The sequence below is a fragment of the Microplitis mediator genome, chromosome 5, assembly GCF_029852145.1.
Source record: "Microplitis mediator isolate UGA2020A chromosome 5, iyMicMedi2.1, whole genome shotgun sequence".
Lineage (NCBI taxonomy): Eukaryota > Metazoa > Arthropoda > Insecta > Hymenoptera > Braconidae > Microplitis > Microplitis mediator.
In genome coordinates, this window is record NC_079973.1 from 15,193,207 (window position 1) to 15,220,606 (window position 27,400).

The following is a 27,400-nucleotide window of genomic DNA, read 5'->3' on the forward strand; positions in this document are numbered from 1 at the left end:
GAGTGGAGTTATATTTTATTAATAATATTTACAAAACTCCGCTCCGGAGTGAATTTCACTCCGGAGGGATTAAATTAATAAAAAATTATCTACTCCACAAAAACTCCCCTGCGCAGTGAATTTCACTCCGAGGGGAGTGAATAATTAAAAATTCATTCACTCCGCATTGACTCCGGATTTAATCCGCATTCACTCTTTGAATTTTTTACAGTGTTACAAATGACAATTAATATATTTTTTAGTTCGTTATCATTTGCAATCAACAACCGCAATTTTATAACTTTACTCATAAAAATTAATTTAATTTGAAAATAAGCATAGTAAATTTTTACTTGGATCTAAACATTTTTTATCGGGTATATATTTGGAATATATCCCAAGATATTGCAATAGTTTTTTAAACCGAGTGGTCAACATGCTTGCTCCCGAACTGGAATACTAACAAGGCTTGAATTTGAATCCCACCATGTTAAAAAAAAATCTGGATTAGTAAAAATTATTCAATCGCAGTCTTAGTGAGTTTCATTCTACACTAGTCACAAAAATTACGGAATATTAAAACAATTCAAAATTTTTAAGTGATTTTCAACATACTGTAACTCGGAGGAAAATGGTTGTACAATTATTTTTGTATAATTATTCCTGCACTGTAATTAAATTGATTCACTAACAATAGCGTTAATTAATACTAACTTGTTAGCATTAAAAATTAAGTAATTTCTCGTAACGATTAAGGAATAAAATAAATAAAACAAAATAGAGCAAGTGTTAGATGAAAGTTAAAGTGAATAAAGATAATGAATAAAAGCCATGAAAAAAGGAGAGAAACAGAAGGGGGGAGGCATTACAGAAAAAGAACAGAGGCCCGGTTTAGTCTTATTTGTTAAACTTTTTTATCTTGTTTCCTCTGTGGGAACGACACTCCATTGATGGAATCATCAATTGGAGAGTTATTGGTTTAATTGCTAATTGCTAGTCCTCTTATTCGTCTTGGCAAATGTAATGGCGCCGCCGCCTACGATATAACAGCGAGGATGCTGATATATGTACACGACATGAATGCTTTAGTCTTCCTCATCAATGTTCTGTAGTTCTCACGCTTAACTTTATCATTTTACATTTCATGATAATACTTAATTAAATGATATATATATATATATATATATATAATAGACTGATTCAAAAAAATCGACTAATTTTTTTTTTCTTCATTATATCGAAAATATTGTTGGAAATGACGAAAAAAAAATACTGTGAAAGTTTGAGCTCTTAATATTAATATAAACAACTGCCGCATCGCGATTTTCTATTTCCCGTTTAAATAACATGGGAAAATTTATTTTTTAAGCTTTGGAATTTTGTAGCTTACGGTGGGACCAATACTTTTGAATGTTCAAGACATGCTCTTATGGGAAATTTGACGCTCTACAAAAAAGGTCTCTTATAATTTTTCGATATTTTTATTTCTTCAAAAGTAATTCGAAGTTAAAGTTAGATTGACGATAAATTTACACATTTTTTAAATTTTTTGACGCAACAATCAACTTTATCCGAAAATTTTAGAGGACATTTTTTGTAGAGCATTTTATTTCCTACAACTTATCTCAGAGAAAATTTTCGATATTTCACTTATAAGTCGTATGTTATTTGCAATTAACTGAAAATTTTCTTAATAATCTAAATTTTGTTGCTCAAAATTAATTATACTAAATTTCCAGTTAATTGCGAATAACTTACGACTTATGAGAAATATCGAAAATTTTCTCTGAGATAAGTTGTAGGAAATAAAATGCTTTAAGAGCTCAAACTTTCACAGTATTTTTTTTTCGTCATTTCCAACAATATTTCCGATATAATGAAGAAAAAAAAAATTAGTCGATTTTTTTGAATCAGTCTAATATATATATATATATATATATATATATATATATATATATATATATATATATATATATATATATATATATATATATATATATATATATATATATATATATATATATATATATATATACATATACATATTATACATATTCTTATTCTTTTATTTACTGCATAAATTTTTTGTTGTATTGAGTTAAAATAACTGAACGATATATTTGTTTTTGTTATTTGGTAGGAAAAGTCATTGATCTATAAGGAACAAGAACTTGTGGACGGAAGTTATCGAATCCGTGAGAATATGTCAATGAAAAACACTTAGTAACGTATACACGTTTGAATGATCACAGTAAGTATCTCTTGAATGTCTTCCTATCCCTTATTTTGCGCACAAGGTATTGCTGATGTTCTGAGAAACCGCTGCTATACTCGTTTTCATTTCTCTTTACACGATTAGTAGAATGCTTAAGTCTGACGCAACTTTACTCTTCACTGCTCTTTGGCATCTTTATTTCCGTTTAGTTTGTTCTTTAGCTCTTGCTCTACAATTTGATACATAATTTATAAAGAAATTGATAAATGCCAGATTAATAGGAATAGAAAAATATGAAAGTTCACGTTACAAATTTCATATATTAATTTTCCCTGCGTAGGCAATATATTTCAGTATTTATCTTATAGTTATTCACGTTTTAATTAACTTTTCTTAGTATTTAAGAAATTATTTCTTTGTATTTAACAAATATTTCTTAAATACAAAGAAATGATGATTAAGAAATGATTTCTTAAATACTGAGAAAGCTTTTTAAATGCTAAGAAATCCTTCTATTAGTGTCTCAAGTTTCATTCGAATGGCACATATTTTTTTTTATCATTCATGCTATATAAGTGCTATCTTAGCGCACGCTCTTTTGTTCGCCAAATACCTTTTTGCTGATTTAACTGTTTCCATGAAATTTTTGTGCGTTATACGATTATCTGCGTGCGACAAGTAAATTTGAGTGTGACAAGTAAACTTGTCGTACGCAAATTTACTTCTGGTCACATGCACATTATCGTATAACCCACAAAAATGTCGCGGCAACAGTTGAATCAGCAAAAAGCTAATTGGGGAATAAAACAGAGAGCACTAAAATAATACTCATATTGCATTAATAATAAAAAAATTATGTTCAATTCGTGCGGTGTTATCGATTACCCACACGAGTAAATGAGCGTACTCACTTACCGCACTAGTTGTACAATATACTATGGTTCGAAAGCTTGAACACGTTCAAAAATCAGCCAAATCGGTCGTTTAGATTAGAACAAGATTGAAACACCTGTTGCTATAGGTGTTTGAAATTTTTCAAATTTAGGAAAAAAATTATCTTCTGTTGTTTTATCTATAAATAACTGAAACCAAAACTTTTAGTGCATTCTTATTAAAGTTATTTTCAAACTTGTTTTAATAGCTTCTACACTGTAAAAAATCACCGGGGTAAGTCCAATCGGTGTAGGTGTTAAAATTATCGGTGTTAAATTTACCCCCGAAAGCGGTGTGAAAATAACGGCGCTGCCGGTGTAAATATTCTAGACCGGTGTTAAAAAAAATTCTCCGGTGTTAAAATAACACCGCTGCCAGTGTAAATATTCTAGACCGGTGTTAAAATAACGCCGCCGCCGGTGTAGATATTCTTTACCGATGTTAAAATATTTTACTTTGTGAATATTTTTACTTACTCAGAACTGACATTTTTTGTGTTTTATAATCTTTAAAGTTAATACTCCAAGCGGACGCAATTTCCCATGCAGGAGCTGCCAGAGTTGAACAATAGGGCCCTCCTTGGCCCAGCACTGGGGAATCTAGCTTTGGCTCACCTCTATTGGCCCAAGCTTGGCTCAAGATTGGGTACTCAGTCCTGGCCATCCAATGGCAAGCCAGACTTGGTCCAAGACTGGGTGACCTATCTTTGGCCATTACAATGATTATCCGGGCTTGGGCCAAGACCGGGTAACCGAACCTTGGCCATTCAATTGCAATCCATGCTTGGGCCAGGACTGGGTAACCTAGCCTTGGCCGTTACAATGATTACCCAGGCTTGGGCCAAGTCTGGGTAACCGAGCCTTGGCCATTCAATGACAACCCAGGCTTGGGCCAGGACGGTATAACCTAGCCTTGGCCGTTACAATGATTACCCGGGCTTGGGCCAAGACTGGGTGTCCCTGCCTTGGTCGTCCGATGGCAACCCAGACTTGGGCCAAGGTAGGATTACCCAAGTTTGGCTACACCTATGGTTTATATAAGTAGATCATACAAATGTATCAGTTCAACATTGGTAGGTTCGTCCAGTAGCTACCGTTCGGGCCTAGCAATCAGAAGGACGGCAGTTCGCGTCCAGAGTCCAGCAGAATTTTCACCGAGTTTTTTCACATCATTTACCTTCCTTCGATAATTTAAACGTTAATGATCATGAACTCTACGAGGTTAATAACAATAAATTTTTTTTTTTAATTAAATTTATTCGTTTCCTCGAAGCCTGGGCCAAGTCTGGCAACGAAGCCTGGGCCGGGACTGGCAACCAAGCATGGGCCAAGTCTGGCAACCAGACTTGGCCCGAGATTATCATCCCAGACTTTTAACACAACTGGGCCAAGACTGGCTTACAGCCTGGCCCAAGGTTCTAAAAAGTTGGACCAAGACTGGGCCAAGCCTGGGCCCGTGGTACTTTCCTCTCTGGGGTACCCCGCTTTTACACCGATATTACTCCGTTTTTACACCGGTTACCCCGCTTTTACACCGATTTTACTCCGCTTTTACACCGGTCACCCTGATTTAACACCGGTATTTTTAACACCGGTGAATTACTCCTCCTACACCGGTGTAATTTTATTTTAACACCGGGCGGAGTTCAAATGAGTCCATTTTTAACACCGCTCTTTTTACAGTGTATTTCTGTTACGGAACTTACAGATTTTGACGATTTCTATATATATTTTGATGGCATCGCGATTGAGAAACAATGATTAAAAAAATTCGTTTTTTGAATAACTTTTATGACAAAGCTTGAAAATTAATAAATAAATGAAGAGAAATCTATACCCACTTCGGTTGCCTAATGGCCGTTTTGTTAATGATTTATTGTTGTGAATCTTAAAATAAAGAAATAGATTTTGTGAGAAGTCAGAAAGTTTATTATGTGGTATAGTAAAAATAGTTGTCTAGAGCATATTTTAGTAAAATTTTTTAAAAATGACTGAAAATATTAGTATAGGGGAGCTTAGGGCACAACGGCCCCCTTCAGCCGTTTTTTTTCTTTTTGTAGCTTTTAACCGTCAAATTAGTTTATTTTCCGTCTATTTCGGAAGAATCAGTCGAAATTTTGCAAAAAATAAAAAAAAAATAATTTTTTTGTTACAATTTTTTTTTCGAGTGGTCCATTTTGCCCCACATATCACATATTGGCCTAAAATACAATAAAAACATTATATAGGTCATAACTTGACGGACAATAAAAAAAAAGTTTTTTACCTAATTTTTGAGGGGGGCCTTCGTGCCCCAGGTTCCCCTAATTCTCAAGAATATCATTGAGTTTTCTGACCGTTACCTATTATTTTTGGGTAATTTATACTATTAATTTCTCCGCGTGTAGTGCCAAAAATTGTTTGATGAACAATTTCAATGAAATCATGTTATGAGAACCCAAATGAATTCATCTCGAATAATTTTTTACTTGAAACTTTGAATAAATGAAATACATATAAAGGTCGAAACTTATAAATTACCACAATGTAACAGTGACACGGCACTCATATAAATTTTACATATATATATTAGGGTGGTCCGTTTGGAACGACTATTTTTTTTTTTTTCGCTCCCACTGAAAAATATTGTTGTAGACATTGAAAAAAAAATTCTCTGAAAGTTGTAGCTCTTAATTTTAATTCTAAACACTTTACATTTGATTTTGAAGTTTTCCCATTTAAAATACATAGGAAAGTTGGGATTTTTCTTTTAAGTCTCTATAACTCAGCCGCATTTTAAGTTATCGGGTCGCCGTTTGCGGCATTTTTTAGGTAATTTGATACTCTTCAAAAGTCTCCTTAATAGTTTTACTCGGACTCTAATTTTTTTTCTATATTGGTTCTGAAAATAATTTTTTTAATAATAATTTGGGTTTGTAGTTGATATTAACTAAATAACGAAATTTACGGAAAAAGTGCAGATAACGATTTTTCAGGAAATTTTATTCGCTACAAAAAAGGTCCTCTTAATAATTCAACTATCGACTGTTTAATGGACATAAAATTTTAAAATTAATTAAATTTATTGATTTTTCATGATTTTTATTTGTGAATTAATGACGAAACCTTTGAACTTTTTCTTGAGTAACGACGATTTAATTTGAATTGCTAGTTGACAAAATAAAAGTTTAAAAACATTAAATTCAAAATTATCACATTATGTAATATATATATAAATATGTAAGAGAACGGGGTGGCGGGGGTAGGCAAAACGAGGTACTTCTAAAATATTATAAAAAAAATTTTTTTTTTTAAATCTATTATAACCATCCCAAAATTACTTTTGTAAATATAATTGAGCATTATTTTGAATTTTTTTCGTTAAACTTTTTCAAGAATCGAGTGCCGGTCAAAAAATGTTAAAGACTTTTGTATTATGATAAAAACTATTAAAAACTTTTTTATCTTCCTTTGCATCCAATAATTGTGTAAAATATAATTTTTCTTAATGTAAATAACTTACAAAAAATTTTAATAAAATCAAACTTATTCAATATTCAGAATTTTTTTTTTTTTTCTACATTTTTCTGGGGGTACCCTGCATATATTTAGGTTCAATTATATTTTTTATAATATAATTTTCATATTTGTTTATCACCATATTTTGCCCGCAAAAATGAAATGTTTTTTTTTATGGCCATTGAAAATTTTATCTATTTACTTCGAATTTCTAACAATTTTCATAATAATTTGTAATAAACTTTATAAAATTGTGTGAAATTTTATTAAATTTTACAAAATGCTACCCTACACTAGATGCAATAGTGGCATCAAGTTCTCTAAAGTTTTATGAAATATTATAAAATTTTATAAAATTTCATACAATTATATAAAATTTTATCTAATTATTACTCCCCTTTTGAGATCTTACTTTGTAAAATTGTATAAATTTGTATAAGATTTTATAAGATCGCATATAATTTTATGAAATCGTATAAAACTTTATAAAATTTTATAAAATTTTATCTAAATATTTCTTCTCTTCTAAGGACTTACTTCATAAAATTATATAAAATTGTATAAGATTGTATAAAATTTTATATAATTTTATGAAATCGGATAAAACTTTATAAAATTTCATACAATTATATTAAATTTCATTTAATCATTACTTCCCTCACTCAGATCTTACTTTATAAAATTTTTTAAGATTGTATAAAAATTTATATAATTTTATGAAATCGTATAAAAGTTTATACAATTTCATAAAATCTTATAAAATTTCGTACAATTATATAAAATTTTATCTAATTATGACTTCCCTTTTAAGATCTTACCATATAAAATTTTCTAAAATTTTATAAAATTCTATGAAATTTGATAAAATTATGTAAAATTATATGAAATTCTATGAAATTTCGCTGTACAGTTTTATAAAATTGTATAAAATTTTATATAATTTTATACAATTGTGTAAAACTTTATAAAATTTTGTTATATTTTATACAATTTTATAAAATGTCATACAATTTTATAAAATTACATTTATTTATTACGTTCCCTACTCAGATCTTACTTTATAAAATTTTAGAAGATTTTATAAAATTTTATAAGATTTTATAAAATTGTATAAAATATTATAAAATTTTATAAAATTGTATGAATTTTTATAAAATTTTGCTGTAAAATCTTATAAAATCTTACAAAATTGTATAAAATTGTGTAAAATTTTATATTATTTTATAAAATTTTATAAAAACATTTTTTCCCGGGAAATGCTATTTCATTTCAATTTTAAATCAGTAAATAATTTTCCTTTCATTAATTTAATCCAGTCATTAAAATCAGAAGGGGTCAAATTGATGAAATTCGGAAAAATTTTTGACAAATATTTTATTTACAAAATTACTAAAATCCCTATATCACGTGAACGGAGAACTTAAGCTACTTAACTGAGAGGACCTTTTTTGTAGCGAATAAAATTTCCTAAAAAATTGTTATCTGCACTTTTTCTGTAAATTTCGTTATTTAGTCAATATCAACTAAAAACCCAAATTATTATTAAAAAAATTATTTTCAGAACCGATACAGAAAAAACAATTAAAGTCCGAGTAAAACTATTAAGGAAACTTTTGAAGAGTATCAAATTACCTAAAAAATGCCGCAAACGGCGACCCGATAACTTAAAATGCGGCTGAGTTATAGTGAATTAAAAAAAAAATCCCAACTTTCCCATGTATTTTAAATGGGAAAATTTCAAAATCAAATGTAAAGTACTTAGAATTAAAATTAAGAGCTAAAACTTTCAGAGAATTTTTTTTTCAATGTCTACAACAATATTTTTCAGTGGGAGCGAAAAAAAAAAAAGTAGTCGTTCCAAGCGGACCACCCTAATATATATGACTTCAGTAAAAATAACAGAATTAAAAAAATAATCTAAACAATTTCTTTTTTTCGTGATAATACTTTTTTCAAGTTATTCTAAATACGTGCAATTTATTCTTACATGTGAATACTTTTAACTTAAGTGTTAAAGAATAAAAAAAAAAAAAAAACAAGTCCTTGGATAAAAATTTCAAGATGAATAAGTCAATTCAAAGCTGGCCATTGAAAAATTCACAAGGATTGAATTTGAATTCGTTCACCCGCGGCATTTATTTGGAAAATGTTGAAGAGTAAGTGAGATTCGATAAAAAAGCATTGCAGGATTTCAGACCGTGGTTTTAAATCGAGAAAGTAAAGTTGGGAAATAAAAATATGCGAGAAAAAAAGAGGGTAAATAAATAAAAGAATAAAAAATAAAAAATGCTAACGGACGAAAGAAGTAGCAAACGACATGGCTACTTTGAAACGTATTTGAATGACAAAGTCACCGAAATTTATTTACGATTCCATCCGAAATTATTGCATTCTCAATATCTACCAAAAACGAATTACAATAATTTAAATCGAATTTCTAAATATATAACAAAAAAAAAAAATTTTTAAACAAGGACGATGAATCGGCAGAAAGTAAATTATGAAATATATTTGTAAAGAAATGTTATTTATACGTCATGATTTATGTAATAATCGATGGATGACAAATATTTAACAATACGTAAAAAAATTTCAGTGAATAAATCGGGGTCGGTTTACGAATATTTTACTAAAGTCGAACGATGTAACAAAAAAAAATTTTCCTCCATTGAAATAATAGGTATGGAGTTAGAGTATAAATAAATCATCTGTGACTACATTCGAAGTATATACAAAAAATCAATTCGAAATTTGAGAGTTTTCAATATAAATAGTGTTTTTACACTTTTATAAATTTTGACGTTTTCCAATTTAAAAATATTTGTGAAAGAAGCGAAAAAACATAGCACTACAGTGTAGTAAGTATTCGATCGGAAGAGTGTAAAATTACAGAGACTTGTATAGTATTAATGACTCCTAATGACAAGAACCTTGTTATTTTTCCTTGGAGATCGGCTTTGTTTTATTTCGAATTTTAATTTTTTATTATTTATCTTCGCATATTATTTTTTAACATTAGCAACCTATTATTCTTTGGGGTGCAGACGAGGAAGCCCACCAAGAATTTGGATTCACAGAATGAACATTAAAATAAAAATACTAATTGACGAAGGCTGATAGTAATAAAGACAAACAACGGATTTAATGTTTTAAAATACAGGTTGGTAATACTTAGTTCTCATATTATTTCGCTTTCTTGTACAACATTATTCTTATGACCAGATATTGTCAGTTCCAATTGCAGACAGGTCTCGAATCTACCTAGTTACGACCGACTGGTTCAAGATTTCCAAGAGACCGGGTGGGAGTAAACAGGAGAGAATATAAGAAAGAAAAAGTATGTATATATATATATATATATATATATATATATATATATATATATATATATATATATATATATATACATATATATATGTATATATACATGGTATAGATTTTTTGTCTGACTTCAGTCAAGATCCTCTGCAATTTTTATTGCTTATATATATATTTTTTTTTGTTTTTCATTCTCTTACTTTTCAGTCCAACCGTAACAAGGGGGTGAAACGATTTACGCGCTCAAGCTCAACCAGTCGTTTTGATACACGTCGCCTGAGGCTTCAACTTGTCCTTTCTGCGACTTTTAATGATCGAAAGAAAAGGCGACTTGAGAAATAAACAAAAAAAAAAAAAATTATGGGTGTAGAATTCACAAAATGATGAAGAATAAACTTTTAAACTTCTCTTTCCTACGGTGAAAATGTCATTACAACACATTGTTCTTATTCTTTTATTTTTTTTATCACTCTTATGATTTATTTAGCTCTTCGTCATTTCTAACATTTTTTTTTTTTTTGCAAACCCTCGTAAAAATTATACCAGACGTGAACTCATCCTGACACCTGTCGACTGCCACCAATAAAGTGTAAAACAAAAAACATTATAATAACGATAATAGGATCGTGTAATATTAAATTTATAAAAGCATTAGCTTCACATTTAACATAAAATTGATAAAAAAAAGGTTATCTCTTAGAAGTTGAAAAAAAAAACTAAGATTAACACTAAACGCAAATTTTCCATATCTTAAACAAAAGAAAAATAAATAATTTTTAGCTTTTATAGATACTTAAGATTTTATAATACTCAGGAACTATAATATATCATGTTTAAGTTTTGCAAATGACGACAATTTAAAAGTAGCATTACCTGGACGCGGTGATTTAGCATGATTTTTTACGACACCCTAATTTTTTTTATCCTCCATCCAATGATTACTGTGCATATCCATTAATTTTATATATTTTTCTCCACTTGTATATATAATATACACTCGAGGTTTTGGTTTGAAAATATTTAAGAAAGCAAATAGTAGTCAGAATCATTTCTCAGGATAACTCACAAATGACAAACTATGCCGCTACTCACAAATGTAATTCACTTTATGGCGTGCTTTACGTGGAAATAATTAGCCTGACGTTAAAAGGGCATCACGAAGGGCCGAAGAAATATGCCGACACAATAATTTGAGTTCCAGCCTACTCATAATAAGCCCCTTATTTTTATCTTGTTTATGTGGGAATCGTAAAATTAAAATTTTATGTTTGCTTAGAATTTTAAACATCATTTCATTTATTTTATTCAATTGGATATATTAATTCAATTTAATTTAAATAACAACATAATATATTTTATTTACCATTAATCGACTCCGGAGATTCCACATCTTTGTCAATCCGTCCAAGTGCATCACTCGCTGTAACGTAAAAAAAAAAAATATTAAGTTCTAAGAATTCAACTATTTAATTTTACACGGAAAATAAAAGTTGTTTCTTGTCAAAATTATTATTTTTGGAACGATGATAGGGGCCCTCCTGTTAAAAATTAATTGCTTTTTTATATTTAATATAGATCAAACTAAAGGATGCAGTAACTTAAAAAAAAAAAATCATTTCCAAAATTATTTTTTTTTTCGGAAGCAGTCCATCGTGGAGCACGATTCGTGCTCCAAAAAATTTTTTTTCACTTCCCGCTAAGAGAATTGAAAATGAAAAAAAAAAAAAAAAACGGGAAGTTATGGGTTTCGATTCGACTTTAGAAAACCGAGTTTTCAACAGATCTCGACGTTTTGAGGTCCTGAGTTTAAAAAAAAAAATTTTTCATTATGGAACGAAAACTAATTTTTGATTTTATTATTTATGAAAATTTTTGGTGAAAATGAACGAAAATTTACTTAATGTACTTGAGACTTGTTACAGTTCGGTACTACTATAGAACCAAGCTTGGGCCAGGTTTAGTTCTCGAGACTTGGTTCTAGCTAGATTGTACAATAGGGCCAAGCTTCAACCATGCTTGGCTATCGAGTCTTGACAGATTAAAAAAGGGCCAACGTCATCATTGGCGGTTCCTACCTGGGTTAATCAAATGATCTGATATTTTAAGGAAAGTTGACGCCCGACAAACTCTTTCGATTGCCACAAAACCCATTTAAATCGGCCATTAGTTCAAAAGTTAAAATAAGTTTACACACACACACACTCGCGCGCGTGCGCGTCCGCGTACATATACTCATACACACAGATACTCAGATATCATTCTGAAAATGATAGAGGTAGCTTCCTAGGACCACAAATGTCGACATCTGATGAAAATTTAATTTTCAAAGATCGGAGTGAAAACAACAACTTCCCGAATTTTTGATAATGGTCAATTTTCATAGCAGTAAGTTGAAAATTCTAAAATAATAATCATTATTTTACAGAAAATAATTTAATATTTTTTAAATTTTTCAAGTTTCTCATTTTATCCTGAATACTCGGCTTTGCTTCTAAGAAGTTTTAAATTACGAAAGAATTTTCAACTTCAATTTTTATTTTTTTTTTATTACTGAATTTTGGAGGTGGACCGTTATGCCCCGTATTCCCTAATAATTAATTTAATAGTATATATTTTCAAAATAAAAGAAGAAATCGATCGCAGGTGTTTTTTAAAAAAAGATATACAGAGATACACATAAAAATAATCCATTGATATTTAAATATATACAATCTATTTGGCACCCTTGCCCATTACGAGCTGTGTGCATTTATGCTGTTATATATATCTTGAAAGTAAAAAACTTCCTACATAATAGTCGAAATGACCGTAATATGTCACGCGGGGGATTGACCCGTAGGGCTACCACCTACTACCCTCTTGGGGGCTACTACTCACTTTGGACTGTATTCAGATAATCTTACCTTTCCTATCGCACTATATCTTCCAAGACATTTCAATATGTGACTCTTCTTCACTACTGTTTTAACCTTCGAAAACAATTTTTCTTTATCAAAACCAACATTTATTCTTAACTACATTTCATTATTTGGATATACCTTATTACACGGACTGACTCTTGTCTAAATTGAAGTTAATTGAAAGCAACAGAACCCCCATGATGCGAACATAATTGTTTAAACAGCTGCGATAAACTAATTATTTCATTTAATCTACCCGCATATTATGCAAAATTGATTTTTATTTTTCATCTTAAATTAACAAAACATATATTCAATGATAATAGTAATAATAATGATAATACGATGAAAAAATAAATATCTGAAAAAAAACGAGGCTTTTAGAAACGCAGTAAAATATTTGATCAGGAATGACGACATTGGACTATACTCCAATCGATGGATTATTGGAGTGTAGGAAATTCTCAAGAGTCTCGTAAAAAAGATACAGCTGGACGTGAAGCTTCTTTTTCTCATTTGCACCCGCAATATCCTATCCTGAATATCCTTCTCAAGATGTGCTAAATATATTGTCTTCTTATCTTTAAATACATATATGTATTATGCTATTTAATTAATTATATTTGTATTTTTATGCAACACATTTAAATTATTATGTGTTACATATTTTTAAATCAGTACTTTTTTATAGTTATGCTATAAGAAAAAAATATAACGCTGATAAATGTAATCATGTATGAATTGAAAATAAATTTGTTCTATCCGAATTATTGTTGTATGTAATTTTTACTAAAGATATATGTACAACTTATTTGAGCGCCGTGTTACCGTTACATTGGATTCTGGAATTGTTTTGTTAATTCAAATTTTAAATTGGAAAATTTTCCAAGATAAACTTATTTGTATTCTCATAACATTATTTTATTAAAATTTCGAATGAAAAAAAAAATCCGGTCCCTGGAATTATTTAAAATTAATTGTGAAAAGTTTAATTGAGTTTTTTACATAAATGGTAATTTTGCATTGCAATCATGTTACATTCACATGAATTGCTTTTTATTATTTATTAACATAAGATTTATTTATTTTAAATTTTGCTATGAATATTCATCATGACATAATAAAAAAATATTTTGTCAATAATATTATCAATCATTTTTACTCTACGATACCAAGAATAAGATATGTAATTATAGTTAGAAGTGAACATAAAATATTTGTGATATAATGAGTTATTAGTTTACATTATTAATCTGAAATAGGTTTTGAATTGACAACCATGCAATTGCATGACCAACAAAAATTTATAACTTCTTAGTATTCATAAAGGTCAGCAGAATATATAACAGTATCTACTCTGCTACTACATTGTAAACTTATACTAGCGAACGTTCTTATAATGTAACACTAGGAACATCGGGTACCTTATATAAAACATATATTTCAATACCCATAAGATTCATAGAGATTTTTTTTTATATAACATACGCATTCGTCAAACTAGAAAGTAAGTAAGTAATCATAATTTTTATTATTTCTTATTGACGATCAATGATTATATTTTATATTTACACGATAGTAGGGCTAAATAAGATTTTAATATTTGAAAACAGCAAACAATAAGTACACAAAATTACCTGCAGACTCTGTAAGCCTGAACAAACTTTTTCTACGTGAATCAACTCAAATATTAATCATGACATTTGTAAGGGTTTGCGGTTAACTGTGTTGTGGTTATATCACATATACAATATATATTGTATATATATGGTGATCTTACATACAATATTCTGTGGTATCGAAACGGCCTCGTCGGACGCGTTACTTATTGTAATCATATCGGGTCTACACCCGAGAGAGATGGTAAAATTTTTTTTTCTACACGATTGCCATGAATACAAAATGCAACTTTGAATCTGGTTTGCGTGAATACGAGCGGGGGTGACTATCAATTTTTCAAAGCTGAAACCCTATGCAACTTGAATTGACTATATCAAAACTTTTTTTTTATTACTCCAACGAGGTTGTAATTTTTTTATACGTACCATCATATTTACTAAAATATAATAATAAAAATTACAATTCTATGATTATGGACTGCGATTCAATTAAATCTATCTAAATATAACTTTTTGTAAATTTTAGATTGAAATTTATGTCTAGTTCTACATATTTTGACCTAATCGAAGTCATGTACATTTTTGAGGATTAAATTTTCCTCTGTTATAAAGCCCCGCAAACCTCTTTTAAAATCATAATTTCAGAATCTTCGATTTATAACTTGCCTTTTTTTAGCATTGACTTACGTAGATCTCGAATGATCTACATAAATCTAGTAAGAAATAATGATGAAAAAAAATATAGCTATAGAAATTTAAGCTTTGTTTTTCAGGCGGCGCGAGGATAAAATGGACTCACGTTTGACCGGAACCATTCCGGGGTATGATAATATTGGGTATTCAATGTCAAAGAGACATAGATCCACAGATAGAAATACCTTAAGAGCCAAAAAAGCACACTGTTAGAAGTATTTATTTGAGCCAAATAAGATTTATTAATAGTTAATAAATGATTTATTAAATGAGATTTATTTGAGCCAAATAAGCCATTTCTTAATAGTTAATAAATGGCTTATTTGAATAGAAAGAAATGAGACATGAAGTTACGGTTATAAACTTGAACGGAATGAGTGTGATTGTTAGTAAAAATTTATTATAATATTTCATTTTTTTTATATTTTTTGTATAATAATTTGTATCTTCAATTAACATTAATTGTGTGTATTATTTTCTTTTAAAAAATAAAATTAAACAGTCCTATAAATTAATTGTCATAACCTTACGTAATTAACTTCATGTGTCATTTCTTTCTATTCAAATAAGCCATTTATTAACTATTAAGATATGGCTTATTTGGCCTAACTAAATCTCATTTAATAAACCATTTATTAACTATTAATGAATATTTATTTGGCTCAAATAAATACTTCTAACAGTGCATACAAGAAATTTATATTAAAAAACAACCAGACTAAAAAAGCCTATAATTGCAGTGTAAAAGCTTTTCTGATTTTACTTGACTAGAATTCTGTCGTGATTTGCCTAAAACACCATGGGGACCTTCTCAGGTTAGTCTTAATAGGGCAAACCTGGCATGGTCCTTACCAGAACCACATTAGGATTGTCTCATTAAAAAAATCTGTCTATTGGTTGACCCTGCGGGCCAGCCCCAAAACTTTCCGCTGTTTTCGAGCTCCTCGAGCTCGGAAACATTGTTGTGGATACATTTTCGAGCTCTTCGAGCTTGAAAATACTTTTGTGTGCCATTGTTTTCGAAAAAAACCGATTTTAGCATTTCTTTCTCCCACGATATCTCAGGAACGAATTGACCGATTTTGATGGTTGAGATGGCAATCGGCGTATTTTATCAAGTTCTAGAGCTGATTAAATTTTGGAGTTGATCGTATAAGTCGTTTCTGAGAAATCAATAAAAAACTAAAAAAAAAAAATTTTTTTTTTCGTAATTCGCCAATATTTTTGAGTCTACTTGATCAAATGATCTGAAATTTTAAGGGAAGTTGATGGCCAACAAGTTCTTTCGATAGCCGCAAGAACCATCCAAATCGGTTCATTCGTTAAAAAGTTATAGACCGGTCACACATATATACACACACAACACATGCATACATACAGACACACACACACACACACACACACACACACACACACACACACACACACACACACACACACACACACACACACACACACACACACACACAGACACTCGGACATCAATCTGAAAATAGTCAGAATAGCTTCCTAGGACCTCAAAACGTCGACATCTGATGAAATTTCGATTTTCGCGAATCGGGGTGAAAACAATAACTTCCCAATTTCTCGAAAATCGTCGATTTTCTTAGCGGGAAGTTAAAAAACTTATTTGCCATCAAACAAATATCTAATGAGTTCTTTATCAGAACCACTTCAGGATAGCTTTATTAATTAAAACGTTATTCACCATCGGGCTATCTTGATGATTTTCTTATCACGACCATACTGAGATAGCATTCTCGCTTGCTTATCACGGGCCATTTGTGTTACATCCTAATCAGTCCCTCATCAGGTAATCATGATTTGGGCCTTATGAAGTTATAAGGTTAACCTGATAAGGTCTTTGTCGGGTTCTCAGAAAAAATTCCAGTCGGGTAGTATGCCAAAGAAGCATAACTCTCTAAATTGATCGAAGTAACATAAGTTTGAAAACTACAACTTCTATATTATATTTCCATCAATTAAATTAAGTCAGAACACCGATTAACACTGAGAAAAAATAATATTACTAGAAACAGCATTGGTGACTTACACTGTTTTTTTTTCTTGATGTTAAAATGGGTTAAAAGAAGATTTTTCAAAATAAATGATATCATTGAAGTGTATCAAAAGATCTTGTATGAAAAGCGTATTTAAAAGTTAAATAAAAGTAACAAAATTTTCTTGTCGTAAGACATAATGAGTTGAGTTCAGTAAGAAAGCGCGATAATGGCGGCCGTTATGAAGAAATCACCCCCCGACCATTGTAAGCTCCCCTACTTTATTCTCTGTTTCCATGGTGACCGCCTTGTTCAACGAACCATCTCCCACCAAAGTCACTAGTACCAAAGAAAGTCGGCGTCTTGAGAGCTTTCACATGTCCCCAGCAACCAAAGGGTTTTTAAATACCACTAATATCTTTTTTATCCTGTAATTACTACATAATAAAGGAGATAAGAAATATAATTTATATAAATTACTCAAAAATTTCATTTTTAACCTTTTATGAATTTTTTCATTATTTCATTAAAGGTGGATAGTTATTTAATTGCATAAAATAAATACATATCGAGCATTCCTTTCTAATTGAGCTATAATGCAAGTATAAAAATTGCAGTAAGTACGAATAGAATAGTAAAAAAATTTTAGATTTAAATAAAAAAAATCTATCTATCAGTTGACCCTGCGGGCCAGCCCTAAAACTTCCCGCTCAAGGAGCTCGAAAACATTGTTGTGAATACATTTTCGGGCTCTTCGAGCTCGAAAATACTTTTGTATGCCATTGTTTTCGAAAAAAAAACCGTTTTTTAGTATTTCTTTCTCCCACGATATCTTGCGAACAAATTAACCGATTTTGATGATTGGGCGGAAATCGACGTGTTTTATTGGGTTCTAGAGCTGATTAGATATCGGCGTCGATCGTTCAAGTCGTTTCTGAGAAATCAATAAAAAACTAAAGAAAAAAAATTTTTTTTTCGTAATTCACCAATATTTTAACCAATAAAGAAAAGTTGATGGCCAACAAGTTCTTTCGATTGCCGCCTTAACCATCCAAATCGGTTCATTTAGTTAAAAAGTTATAGACCGGTCACACACATACACACACACACACACACACATACACACACACACGCACACACACACACACACACACACACACACACACACACACACACACACACACACGCGCGCACACACACACACACACACACACACACATACACACACACACACACACACACACACACACACACACACACACACACACACACACACACACACAGACACTCGGACATCAATCTGAAAATAGTCAGAATAGCTTCCTAGGACCTCAGAACGTCGACATCTGATGAAATTCCCGAATTTTTCGAAAATCATCGATTTTCTTATCGGGAAGTTAAAAAAGGAAGTAAGAGAAGAATATATATATAGGGGAGGAAGGGGCAAAAGAGGGTACTTAAGGAAATACCAAGTTTTCGAGGACTCAGATACGCTGAATCTTTTTTTTTAATGATATTCAAAGTAAATCGAAGAAATTTTCAGTTACCGTTGAAAAAAAAAATTTTTCATTTCTGCGGGCAAAGTGGGGTACCCCCTAAAAAAGGTAAAAAAAAAAAATTTCTGGATTTTAAACGAATTTGATTAAGTTGAATTTTTTTGTAAGTAATTTACATGAAGAAAAATTATATTTTACATGTTTATTGGATACAAAAGAAGAAAAAAAAAATTTTAATAGTTTTTATCATAAAACAAACGTCATTAATATTTTTCAACTGACAATTGATTTTTGAAAAAGTTTACAAAGAAAAATTCAAAGTACCGCTTAATCATATTTACATAAGTGATTTTGGAATGTTTAAAGACCATTTAAAATATAAAATTTTTTTTTATCAAATTTTGGGGGTACCCCGTTTTACCTACACGGAGAAAAATAAATGATTGGAGTTATCATACTAAATTTGTAGCTGCAATCATCTAGGATGATTAAAAAATTTTTCAGTGTAAAGATGGTTAGTGCTACAATTTTTTATAATTGCAGTTACCATTTTTTATAGTAACAGTTACCATCAGGATGATAACAGTAACCATTAAGATGATTACAGCTACTATCAGGATGGTAATATTTACCATCAGGATAATAATGTTTCCTATCAAGGATAGTGATAATTTATCACTGATAAATATTATTAAATGCTATAAAAAAAATTGATCAAAAATTCAATAATTTTCAAGTACTGGTGCAAAATTATAAATTTTTGATTACAAATATGATGACAAACATACTTAAATTTTATTTATAAAATTTTTACAAAAAAATGACAATTATTTATTTTTTACAATTATTTAAATCCATAATTTAGTTATGTACACTTGATTGTCTAAAATATTGAAATAAGTTACTGTACAGTCTTCAATATCAGCATAAAATAAAAATTTCCAAGCGAGGGAGCTTCTGTTAATAACTTTGAATGATTGAGTGTGTTCATCGAAATAACAATCATCCAAGTACTGGGTAATGAATAAAATTTGGCCATTGTTGATATTTAGTATTTTTTTAACGTGGTAAAATGATGGTTCGTCAGACGGTTTCATTATAATTGAATTAATTGTTATTCTATCATTCTGAAAACTTGTCCATTGAATGTCTTGAACAAGGTCGTCTATTTTGTATGGTAAGGGTTCATGACATCCAATGCTGACAAGAACATCATTAATGGTAACATCATTAATTGTCTGAGATGGTAACTTTAATCATCTTTAATGGTAACCACTACAATTTCTGATGGTAACTGTAACCATCTAGATCGTAAATACAACTATTTAAAATGATAACTGTAACTATCTCTAATTAACATACATGATTGTAACAGTTACCATAAATATGATTTATACAATCATCCAGATAGTTGTCACTACCATCGGGTTGATGGTAAAAAATTTTACCATAAATAGATAGTAACTGCAATCATTTAATTTTCTCCGTGTACCCTACTCCTTTTTGCCCCCCCCCCCCTTCCCCTATTAGGGTGCTTCGTTTCCGGCGAAAGTATTTTTTTTATGCTCATCAAGGAAAATATTGTTTTTTATGCTGAAACAAAAATTCCTGCCAAGTTTGAGCTCTTAATTCCAATTTGAAGTACATTCCATTTGATTTAAAATATGTCCCATTTAAAATACATGTAAATTAAATTACTTTTTTTTTAACTTTCTAATACTCAGCTGCGTTTTATGATATCGATGCGGTTTTGGTCGCAAATTATTATTGGCTTGCAGAACGTAAACCAATGAAACTACACTAAAAATGCTACAAGAAATTTTATAGGAAATTTTATTCCCTTAAAAAAAAGTCTTATGAGTCAACTCGCTAAAGTCCATAGTTTCCAAGTTATAGTAATTTTAATAATTTGAAAAATATAATATAGAACAGCTGGAATTACAGCTAAGTAACTATGGGCACTTTTGAAGAACACCAAATGCCCTACAATTTGCGACCAAAACCGCGTCGATATCATAAAACGCAGCTGAGTATTAGAAAGTTAAAAAAAAAGTAATTTAATTTACATGTATTTTAAATGGGAAATCTTTGAAATCAAATGGAATGTACTTCAAATTGGAATTAAGAGCTCAAACTTGGCAGGAATTTTTGTTTCAGCATAAAAAACAACATTTTGCTTGATGAGCAACAAAAAAAATACTTTCGCCGGAAACGAAGCACCCTAATATTTATAGAAGTAACACAAATCGATCGATCATTACTGTCTGTTAATCGGTCTGAAACGCCGCTAATCCTCAATGTGAACTGATGGATTCCAAAATAATTGCTGTCCAAGTACGATGGGGTAGTTTTGATCACGCCCTTCGCAGATGGCTCAGACTATAGAAAAGCATTATTGTCAATGGGGTATAGTATAGACGTGACGCTAGAAATGAGAGAATAAGTGTAAAAAAAGAGAAACACCATGAGTTAAAGAAAAATTATATGAAATTGACGATGCGACATTTCTGGGTTAAAATTAATGTAATGTGCGAAAGGGTTGGAGGTTTGAGTTTCAGTGTGTGCCAATCGTTTACAATCTAGAGAAGAAAAGGGTATTTTTTACCCCTTTATTAGTTTTCTCCTGCATGACCCCCATGGACATACATTGGCATCTTAATACTCTGTCATCATTCTCTACACCCAATATGACGACAGATTACTTTCTAACTGGCCTCGATCAACGCCCCAACGGCATATCTGGTGTAGATATATTTATGATACAATTGCAAATGGACTTTTTAGTTACCAATAAGATATACACTGTAAAAAATCCGGAGTGAATCCGGAGTGAATTGGGAGTGAAATAAAATTCGAATTCACTCCGGATTCACTTCGCCACTCGGAGTTCCGGAGTTTTAAAAAAGATCACTCGGCATGCGGAGTGAATTGGGAGTTTTTTTTAGCGGAGTGATCTCGGAGTGACGCGGATTTTATTTCACTCCCAATTCACTCCGGTCCGGAGTTTTAATATTTAAATAAATTTATATGAGACTGCTAAACAATGTGTGTGTGTGTGTGTGTGTGTGTGTGTGTGTGTGTGTGTGTGTGTGTGTGTGCGAGTTGTGTTTGCGTGCATGTGTGTGTTTGCGTGCATGTGTGTGTGCAGGTGTGTGCAGGTGTTTGTGTGCGTGTGTGCAAATATGTTCATGTGTGAAAATTTGTGCGTGTGTGAAAATGTGTGCGTGTGTGCAAATGTGTGCGTGTGTGAAAATTTGTGCGTGTGTGCAAATGTGTGTGTGAAAATGTGTGCGTGCGTGCAAGTTTGTGCGTGTGTGCAAATGTGTACATGTGTGCAAATTTGTGCGTGCGTGTGTGTGCGAGTGCGTGTACCTAAATATGTATGTGTGTATGTGTGTGCATATCAGCTGATCAATAATGTAATACCCGAATTTTTACTTCGATTTTATTAATTGGAGTTATATTTTATTAATAATATTTTTAAAACTCCGCTCCGGGGTGAATTTCACTCCGGATGGATTAAATTAATAAAAAATTATCTACTCCGCGAAAACTCCCCTGTGGAGTGAATTTCACTCCGAGGGGAGTGAATAATTGAAAATTCATTCACTCCGCATTCACTCCGGATTGAATCCGCATTCACTCCGCGAATTTTTTACAGTGTATGATTTTATTTTAAATATAAATAAAAAATAATTAGCTATAATTACTTAATAAATTAAATTGATTTGTGCATCTGTCCTAGATAAGTTATTTTATTCTTATTTAACTACTAAATAACTTCATATAGCTGTGGGTGTTTTGGTGCTTTCTTAATAAATCATAAAGAAAACTGTCCAGAACATCTGGACAATGTATATAAAAGAAATTAATATTAGATTAAGAAAATAACGTTTTATGTAATATATAATAATTGGAATCAATTAAAAAATCATTTTATTCTGGTTTTTCAAAAATTTAAATATAATTGTTATAATTATAAATATAAAATATATTGAAGTCAAATTAAATTAAATTTTAATTCTAATCTATCAGTAAATCGTTAAAGCTACGTAGTATATTAATTTATATAGATGTAAGATAAAAATCTGTTTAAGCCATGTGAACATTCATAATTTTATTTATTTTTAATCTTTTATATTATATCCACGTGTGCGAATGCAGCAACGCGCATGAAATATGCATTAAGCGCAAAGAAGGGCGTGTGTGCCATTAAAAAATAATAACTAAAATTCGCGTTAATTGGCACAATAGACGGATACCCACGACGCGTATGTTACTTATTTACAGTGAGTCCAAGTATAAAACTCTTCTTTATACCAAGTCCTGACAATGAAACTTGATATGAGAATATAAATCCTTATGCTGTAACATATATATATATATATATATATATATATATACATGTGTGTGTTGCCTGTTTCTACTTCGTTATAATTACGCGGTAATTAGAGAGGTTTGTCGGCAATTAACTTTGTGAATATCATCACCCTTTGTCACGTCATCAAATTTATATTTACTATATTTATCTCTCTTGGTAACCTGTAAAAAGCAATATTTTATTGTTTAAATAACTCAATAGTATGTACATTTTTTTTTTTTTAAATTGATTGACGTAATTGGTTTTTTTCTCGAACAATTTTTATTCTCACTTTACGAAAGAACATTTGATTAATATAAAATAATTAATATTTTTTTTTCTGGCGTCAAGCAAATGAAATAAAACCGTACGAAAGAATAAAATAAATTTTATTAAGGGTACATTCATTTTATTGTGAAGCTGATAATTCTCGAAGCAAAAAAATAAGTTGCCATTGATGGAAAATTTATTATATATCTGAAAGCTCTTGTTGCTCACTCGCATGCTGGCTTTCTTGTAATTAAGTTATAACTATACTAGTAAAAAGAATTGCGAGAAACGGAAAGAATTGAGAGAATAATGTTATATATATATATATATATATATATATATATATATATATATATATATATGAGTATCTTGGTAACAGAAAAATAAAGGGATGCGGAAGAGTGCCAGCGGGGGTTGCGAGAAGTGGAAAACAATAAGGGTTGCACTAATTCGTACGATATATTACATCCATCGTGAGTGGTTTTGGCAGAAGGTGAGGGCTTGCTTCGTTGGTTAGTGTCACAAATAGCCTTTAAAAAAACTATAGGTATCAGTTTTATATTTTCTAATATTATTTATATAGACATTGGCTTATATTTTAGGAGTAAAATATGTGTACCAAAGACATTTTGATTATTATTCCATAATTAATGTTTATTATTGCACTGTAGAAAAATTTGTGAGGTCAACGCTGCCCTGTCATGACAAAACGACGTATCTCAAAAATTATAGTTTCAAGAAAATAGCGTTTAAAGTTTTAACAGAATTTGAGTACAATTTAACAGAAAAATTAATTTCTGTTATGACAAAACGACGTATCTCGAGATACGTTTTTTGTATCGTAAGAAACTAATGCTTGTTTTGATAAATAGATGAAATTGTTATGACAAAACGCTGTAACTCGAAGAATTAAATTTCCAATGCAAAAAAGATACGTTTTTTTTCATTTCTTTTATACGCACATTTGATCAATATTATTGGCATAATTAATTAAATTAGTAAAATTCTGATGATACCCTATTATTAAGTGACACTAAATAAACCTTTTTAGCTTTGTTACGACAAAACAGCGTATCTCAAGATACGTCGTTTTGTCATAACAGGGCAGAACGCAGATTACATTCCGAGTAAATGCGGAACAGACGTGTTTTCATTTATTTAATCCCCTCACTCTAAAACCAAATGTGTTACAAGTGTATTATTTCAACACACATTAAAAGTGTTCATGTTTAAGGTCATAAGTAAAACTATAGTTTTTTGTAGTCACTCAAAACACATTTCACAGTTTGTTGAATATCTATAGAATGCTTACAAAATTTCAATATTATTTGCCAAGTGTATTAACTTTGACTACACACTTGGTTTCATTGTGCTTGGAGTGAAATTTATACTTCAAGGGGGAGTTTATTTTAGTAGTTAATGCGAATTGAAATAAAATCCAGATCATCCTAAAATCACTCCGTTAAAGAACCAGCTCTATACTCCGTATGTAAAGTGATTTTTTTTTAATTCTGGAATTCCGAGTGACGGAGTGAATTCAGATTGAAAAAAAAGTTATGTACACTTCAAATCCACTTTTGATTTTTTTTTTAGTGCTTAAAAAAAATAAAAGAGGAAAATGCAATACAAACTATTGAATTATCTCCAAAGAGCTTGAATAACAAGTCAATTGTACAAAATTAAATAAACCTTGCTGCAGATAAATGGATATCTAATCAATTGACAAAGGCACTATCATTTCTCTGACATTGGAAAAGAAAAAAAAAATAATTCAATTTATAGAAAACACAACTCGTAATCTTAAACAATTCTGCTCCCGATGGTTAATAATTTCTTGATTTAAATTTTTCATGTTTTGTAAATAAAACTTTGAATTTTTATCGATGGCATCGAATATTCGATTGTATATAATTTTCCCGGCGTAATAGAGATCGCAAATTTTCACGATTATCTCTTTAGTATATGTACTCGCGTCAGGAGGAAATAAGGTATCCGGTTAACGAAGGTTCCAACTCATAACGCTTAATTAAGGTGCGGCTTGGAAGACATGCGAGGTCGCGGAATGCTAAGGAGAGATTATACATCGGACAGACGTTTAGTCTTGGGTTCTGATCGTGACCGGACCGAGGTCCAGAAACGCGACCAGATCTTTCAATAACGATCTGAGTCGCCCTCTCAACGATCGCCACAAGTCTGATGCTAAAACGCATGTATATATGGATCTATACATATGTCGACTACATGCTTGACTACATTTCTAAGGGATGATATTTCCAGCGTTCATACATTTCAATTTTTATCGAATAGCTTTTTGTCTGTAACTTACATTCAAAGTATAAATATTATTATTTTTATAAATAAACGTAGTTGTTGATAATTAATATAGAAATATTGTAGATCAATAATTTATTTAAATTAAGTTGATAAATTATTTGTAAAAATTGTCGATTGCATTGTTTAAAGCTGACACTTGAGTCATTTCAATAATCCGCTTAAGCTAGTATTTATCAGCTGACTTGGAAACACTGCAAGTGCTTTAAAAAAACGTTTTTTTTTTCTTTACGAAATCAATAAAATTAAATATAACCTTTTTTTTTTATTGATTAACTGACTGATAATATGAATAATAGGATAATAACTATCCGAAATATTTATCTGTTATATTTTAAATTGATTACTTATTTGAATTATAAATTTTAAAAGTTATAAAAATATTGAACTAATTTAAAAATTCAGATTTCATCTCTCAAATTTAATTAATTACTTCTAATTTTAAAGTGGACGATTCTTCGAGATAAATTCATTTGTATTCTCGTAACATTACTTTATTGAAATTTTCCGCAACACCAAATATTTAAGAACGAAAAATTTGTATTACAAAAAGAATACAAATTGTTGAAAAAATTGTGAATTAAAAAAAAAAGATCCAGTATCCAAAATAATAAAAAATATGTTATGAGATGTTTAATTAATTTTTTTATGAAAATGGTAATTTTACATTACAACCATGTTATATGTTTACATATTTCACTTTGTAGGGGAGCCTGGGGCACGACGGCCCCCTTAAGCCGGTTTTTTCTTTTTGTGGCTTTTAACCATCAAATTCGTTTATTTTTTATCTATTTCGGAAGAATCAGTCGAAATTTTACAAAAAAAAAAAAAAAAAAATTTTTCGTTACAATTTTTTTTTTCGAGTGGTTCATTGTGCCCCACATATCACATATTGGCCTAAAATATGATAAAAACATTATAGAGGTCATAACTTGACGGAAAATAAAAAAAAAACATTTTTTACCTAATTTTTGAGGGGGGCCTTCGTGCCCCAGGTTCCCCTATTACTTTAATTTTTCTTAATAAAAAATGATTACAGCTCACTTTCTAAAAACGAATTAGTGAAAATCGCGTGACAATCACTATTCGGCAGTAAATATAGTGACTATTTCGCTATTTCAAATTAAAGAGAATAAATTTGTAACCATAACATTTGTTAAATTAATTATGTTTAGATAAAAAAAAATAGCATAAATATGGATGTAAATTTAACATAGTCTTATTAACAGAAGTGTAACGTACGTACTTTGACATAAATTTTTGTAATTTTTACAGGACGATTTTTTTCGTGCGTGAATTAAGAAAGCATTTGTTCTTATCACAAGTACGAGGATGAAGTCTGGGTAGTTTTGTCGATATTTTAGTCCCGAATCTAGGTTCGTAAAGTAACTAAACCTGCTCTCTCGCTATCTTTATATAAATATATATATTAAACTGATTCAACAAAACATCAATTTTTTTTTTTTTTTTTTTTCTCAAAAACACACTTAAAAGTTTTAGATGAATAAAAGACCGCGTCTGTTAAAATTTGTGCCCTTAATATTAATATCGAGTACTGATTACAATTTTCTATTTTTCATTTAAATAATACGGAAAAATTTGTTAAAAATTTGGAATTTTATAACTCATCAGCTAGTTAATATACTGCAAAAGTCAATTAATTAATGTAACGGGACCGAAGTCCACCTCCGTTTGACGGGAGGCTGATACCTTGCCTATTTCAGGCATACTCGCGACAAGCATACGTGCGGTGCAAAAGTCAAATTCTTGTTGAAAATTAAAAGCTCTA

The 27,400-nt window shown here is 30.2% G+C and overlaps 1 protein-coding gene across 2 annotated transcripts in view; it reads right to left on the reverse strand.

The window, feature by feature from the left end:
* The window catches only part of LOC130667696 (POU domain, class 2, transcription factor 3-like), a 270,847-nt gene that overhangs the window by 57,782 nt on the left and 185,665 nt on the right, over positions 1-27,400 (reverse strand). For both annotated transcript variants that reach the window (XM_057469483.1, XM_057469482.1), the window contains one exon: positions 11,306-11,362. In XM_057469483.1, the coding sequence (XP_057325466.1) occupies positions 11,306-11,362 (57 nt within the window). The remainder of the gene's footprint in view (positions 1-11,305; positions 11,363-27,400) is intronic.